At 50.1% G+C, this 5787-nt stretch overlaps 1 protein-coding gene across 1 annotated transcript in view; it reads left to right on the top strand.

Moving 5' to 3' along the window:
• Positions 1-2673: 2673 nt before the first annotated feature.
• The window catches only part of MAPK4 (mitogen-activated protein kinase 4), a 63915-nt gene continuing 60801 nt past the window's right edge, over positions 2674-5787 (top strand). Inside the window, exon 1 of the mRNA XM_010849829.1 lies at positions 2674-4518. Coding sequence (XP_010848131.1) covers positions 3973-4518 — 546 coding nt within the window. The 5' untranslated portion in view covers positions 2674-3972. The remainder of the gene's footprint in view (positions 4519-5787) is intronic.

Below are 5787 nucleotides of genomic sequence, written 5' to 3'. Positions count from 1 at the left end.
AACACGTTGCATTGGGGCAGCCACGGAAGGGAGGGCAGGCTGGCTGTCTCGGGAAGTTGGCCATCGCGGCTTTGTAGATGTAACAAATGGACCGAAAGTAACTCCAATCCATTATGTTCTAAGTGCTGCTTTGTGTCCTGGACTTGAAGCTTAAAGTCAAGTTGAGAGATGGACATGTATAAAAAGTTAAATAACAGCCCAGATTAGTATATGGCAAATGTCAAATAAAGTATATACACACGAATGTACAGGAGTTCAGGAAAGATTGGAATGTCACTGAAGACACTTCAGGGAGGAAGTGAGACTTCATCTGGATTCAGAATGATGGACAGGGTTTCAACAAGTGGGCAGGAAGCAGAACATTTCGGGAACAGGGAAGATGCAAGCAAAGAAGCAAGGCAGGAGTTAAAAGAGTGTGTTTAGAGGCTATGAGAACAGTGCAGTAGCTGGAATAGAGCCTTCCCAAGGTGAAGAGGTACCTGCCAATAGTTTGTTGAGCAGACCACTCACACACAAACACACACACACACGACAGCCCCTCTGCCTGTGAGAGGAAGAAGAAAGAGTTTTAAAAATAAATAAAGTCCCTCTTAATTATCCACAGATTATCTGCACTGCAGCTGATCTGGAACAAATCCTGCCTGCAGCTTGCTGGTGATGTCATCTCCCTGTTTAGGTGCTCATTCCCGTCTCTGTTTACCGCCCAGTGGGAGCCAGAAAGGGAAGAAGCCTTCAGCGTCTCCCCTCATAAAGCAAAATATACAATTGCCTCTGTTTGCTTTGCCCTTGGGAACCAGGCCAAGTATATGGGTGGAAAGTGAAAGGAGTTCCAGTTTAGTTTCCATTCCCTGACTTGGGCAGCAGAATTGGAGGAGGGATGGAATGGGGCCCCAGGTGGTTCTTTTGTTCCCCCGAATTAGGTGACCAAGTGGACTTCACTGCACAGGCCACAGATTGACTCAGTGGGTGGTCTAGCACTGTCTCTAACTGGCTTGGAATCTTCAAAGTGAATGGTGTTTATCAATTCCTCAAGTGTTTATTGACCCTGTCTGTGCTAGAAGCACTAAGCTGGTGTTCTTTGAGCCCCAGTGCCCTTATCTCCAAAGTGGGAACTCGGACTAGAATTGCAGTCTCTCAGCGGAGATGCTCATCAGGATGGTTAGCAAATCCAACTCTGCCCATTAAAGGCCTGTAGTGACTCCTTGTCAGAGTAGCCAAAGAAGGCAGGACCACCCTCAGTTAAGGACCACTGGACTTGTTTGCTACAGTTGCTTCCCAATCTGAAATTCTGATTATTTTGTGGCTGGGCCCAATAAAAACATGTACAGTAGAATTACTGAAGGTTGATGAAACATCAGAATAGCAGGTACATCTTATGCAAGTAAAGGGAATTTTTAAGACTAGCAGCAACAGATAATATCTGTTGAGCAATTATTATGTTTCAGATTCTTGGCAAATTCCTTTCATTAGAAGTCTTTAGAGAGCATTTCGGAGAAGGCAATGGCACCCCACTCCAGTACTCTTGCCTGGAAAATCCCATGGATGGAGGAGCCTGGTAGGCTGCAGTCCATGGGGTCTAAGAGTTGGACACAACTGAGCGACTTCACTTTCACTTTTCACTTTCCTGCATTGGAGAAGGAAATGGCAACCCACTCCAATGTTCTTGCCTGGAGAATCCCAGGGACAGGGGAGCCTGGTGGGCTGCCGTCTATGGGGTCGCACAGAGTCGGACACGACTGAAGCGACTTAGCAGCAGCAGCAGCAGCAGCAGAGAGCATTTGATTGTTTACCATTTCAGATCACTTGTGTCCTCTAATTTGTCCTCTTAATTTTAGAGCATTGAGTTGACAATTGTCTTGCTTCATTTACCATCTGCAAAGTTCAGATGTGTACGTAGCCCTATAGGGGACCCTACAGTATGAAGAGAATGAAGCAGCAGCCCTGGCTAGATTCACTCTTCTGCACAGGATACAGTATTTGTTCTCTGTATATGTGTGGATTTAACAAACTTAGGAAACCTGTGACTCCCTAAGAAGCTATAATATTGTCTTTTCTTCAGAGATCTGAATTGCTATTTTTGCCATTTTTTTTTTTCCTCCCCAGTGAAGTCCTTTGCCTGCAATTTGAGTCAGGAACCACCAGGGGGCAATCAGGATATGATCTGACTCATTGCTTTCAAGAGTTGCTGCTGTTGCTGCTGCTAAGTTGCTTCAGTCGTGTCCTACTCTGTGTGACCCCATACCGCAGCCCACTAGGCTCCCCCGTCCCTGGGATTCTCCAGGCAAGAACACTGGAGTGGGTCGCCATTTCCTTCTCCGTTGCATGAAAGTGAAAAGTGAAAGTGAAGTCATTCAGTCCTGTCCGACTCTTCTCGACCCCTTAGAGCGAGGTCCCCATTATCAGAAAGAATACAGTTAATCGTGCCAATGCTACTGTCCTGCTAAGAAGCCTATGTCCTGTTTTGCTGTGCAGAAAGTTCCTTGTCTAGGGTGGCAATAAAATTTCCTTATAGTTTGTATGTATGCATTCATGTGCTATTACATGGAAAGAAAGAGATACAAATAATTAAATCTGTGTTTGGCAAATTCTCTCAAAATATTCAAAGACATTTGCAAAAGAAGGAAGAAAAGGGGTCCAAGTAGAAAAACAAATTTATTGATCCCTTATTTTCCGTCTGCAATGAGTTCCTTTTTACTGTTACCCTTCTCCGCTAGTGCTGCTCTGTGTGTTTGGAGGGCATAATGAATGATTTTTGCAAAAGTCAGAGCTGATCACTGCCACCCACAGCTTGTGCATGTTAACCTTAGGGGAGAAGGCATTTACATTAAAGGCACACTAGCTGATGATCTTATCAAATCAATCCATCTTCTCTCTCTTCCAGGGGAGCGTTGCACACAGCAGGCTGGGTGGCTTGGGCAGTGCAAAGCCTGGAATCCCCTGAGCAAGCAATGTTTCAGCTGGCTGGACAGATCAAATAACACTTGGGCTGGTTAACAAAAGGCACCCAAGTGGGAAGGTGTTGGAAGCCGAAGTGTGGAAATTTACCCAACATTGTCTCTTTGACAGGGAAGGAGACTCGGTCTGAAAGATGCTGCATTCCTGCCAGCCTCTCTGGGTCCAGCAGAACACAATCTCCTTCACGGTGATGTGGATGAGGGGGTGACAGAGGACACTGCCTGCCTCTGAAGTCTCCGGAGGATCCAGGCCAGGCAGGTGAGACCCAGGTCTGGGACTTCAGGTGCAGTTTGGTGTAGAGTTCATGAAAGGTGCTTGAATTTCTCCAGCTTTCTTCACCAACATTCAACAGACTGGTTTGGGTTTCAGAATCTGAGAGGAGCTGGTAGAAAGGAACGCTGGCAGAGGTACAGAGAAGTCCCTACAAGCCTCTCAATCCACTGTTGGGATCCCTTCATACTGCTTGGGACTGGGAGGGCAGCTGCCAGAGGCTCCCAGGCTGCCAGAGGCTGTGATACCACTAGACTTTGGACCTTCAAAAGGAAAGGAACATAGCTCAGCAACGGCTGCACATTTGAGCCAGAAGGAACCTCTTATAACAAAGGATTTAAACGGGAGAGTTTCTGCATCTTTACTTTGTGGTCCATCATGAGAGAAAACTTTCCATTCACATAGATAATGGGACTGGGTTTTCTTTCCAAAATACTGTATTTGAAAGAATCATGAGCCATTCTAAGCTTCCAGGGAGGCTCAGGGCACATAGGAGTTGGTGGACAGCCTTCCCAGGGCAAGGCTAAGGGGACAGCCTGAGCCTCCAACTTCTGCAGCTCAGTGGGTATGGACAGATGCCACTCTTGTCTCCAGAGAGCCGGTGGCAGTGACATCACCAGGAGAAAAGGCATCCTTCAGCCTTGGGACTTGACAGAATGAGGAGGGCTGGGGAAGCCAGGAACTGGGACTTGGTCTTTCCTGACTGCCCCTCTGTCCCACGGGCAGCGCCGGACCACTGAGCCAACCATGGCCGAGAAGGGCGGCTGCCTCGCCAGCGTCTATGGCTATGACCTGGGCGGGCGCTTCGTTGACTTCCAGCCCCTGGGTTTCGGCGTCAACGGGCTGGTGCTGTCGGCCGTGGACAGCAGGGCCCGCCGGAAGGTGGCGGTGAAGAAGATCACCCTGAGTGACGCCCGCAGCAGGAAGCACGCGCTCCGGGAGATCAAGATTATCCAGCGCCTGGACCACGACAACATCGTGAAGGTGTACGAGGTGCTGGGGCCCCAGGGCACCGACCTGCAGGGCGAGCTCTTCAAGTTCAGCGTGGCCTACATCGTCCAGGAGTACATGGAGACCGACCTGGCACGCCTGCTGGAGCAGGGCACGCTGACCGAGGAGCACGCCAAGCTGTTCATGTACCAGCTGCTCCGGGGGCTCAAGTACATCCACTCTGCCAACGTGCTGCACCGGGACCTGAAGCCCGCCAACATCTTCATCAGCACCGAGGACCTCGTGCTCAAGATTGGGGATTTTGGTTTGGCGAGGATCGTTGATCAGCACTATTCACACAAGGTATGTCTGGCTGGAATGACTGAGACAGGCGGTCCTTGGAATCCTCAAGAACGCTCGGTGTTCGAGAGGGTATTCCTAGCCCAGTGGAATCAGAGGACTGGGCTCAGTACTTAGGGGGAAGCTGGAGGGTGCGAGAAAGAGGGGAGGTCCGGTTCTTAGTCTTGCCTCTGCCACGTGGCCATGACCAGTGATTCATGGCTCTACAGGAGGCGGTTGGATTAGATGATCCAGTTCTAAACTCTGTGGCTTTATAATTGTGCAGCTGGGGAGCTCCCCCAGTGGTCTAGTGGTTAGGATTCCAAGCTTTTACTGCTGCAGCCTGGGTTCAATCCCTGGCTGAACTAGGATCCTGTAAGCTGTGTAGCACAGCCAAAAAAAAAATGTGCTGCTGGTGAATTTGCCTCTGGCACCATTTTATCCCTGCCATCCGCCTAACCTCCTCCCCTCCCTACCCTCTACTCAGGACTCCCGGGAGGCCTCCCAGGATTTGAGTCTTACTCTCTGGCTCATCTTGCCTCCTCCTTCCATCAAAGTTGCCCCACTCTGTGTTCCATTCTCTCTGTGGACAGTGGCACAAACGGTGAATCTGATAAACTCATTCTCGGCATACCTTATCCAGCTAGGGGCTCAGCTCTCCCAGGTCCCGTGATGCCCTGGGCCCGCAGTGTGATGTTGAAGCCACAGGGTCCGGTTGGTGCTGAGACCCCACATGGTGGTCAGCTAAACACACCAGCAGCTGCAGAGATCAGAGCTGCCCCGGCCACACGGACACTCGTTCTCAAGGCCCCTGACTTCTTCTTACCTAATCCACTGGGCCCTTCAGAAGCTAGGAGTTCTCTGAAGTTCTGTTCTCCTTACCCCAGTTCCTCTGACTTTAGGGGAGCCTCTGAGCATCTCAGGCAGGCACCCCTCAACAGAGCTGTGGGGTGGCTGTGACTTCCGGCCTCCTGCCAAAACTTGTGGATCATGAATTTTTACTACTGGATTAGCCAAAAAGTTCGTCCCAATTTGCAGAAACACCCGAATGAAGTTTCTGGCCAACCCAAGAGAATAAGTGCATTCCTCAGGAGATGGGTGCATCATAACCTGTTACCAGCCACAGGGCTGGGGTGGGCAATGAGTGGGAAGGGCATCTCTGACCTTGAACGTGTTCCGGCCTTCTCTCTGAGGCCCCGTTCCTCTGCTCTCCCTTGCCACCCTATCTGCCTCCAGCCAGGTCACAGACACTGAGAAAAGGTGCTGACCTGCCTGGCGCAGCGGCAGTGGGGT

This window comes from Bison bison, unplaced genomic scaffold (genome assembly GCF_000754665.1).
Source record: "Bison bison bison isolate TAMUID 2011002044 unplaced genomic scaffold, Bison_UMD1.0 scf7180017864287, whole genome shotgun sequence".
In the NCBI taxonomy this organism is placed as follows: domain Eukaryota; kingdom Metazoa; phylum Chordata; class Mammalia; order Artiodactyla; family Bovidae; genus Bison; species Bison bison.
This window is presented reverse-complemented; position numbering and strand designations above follow the sequence as displayed.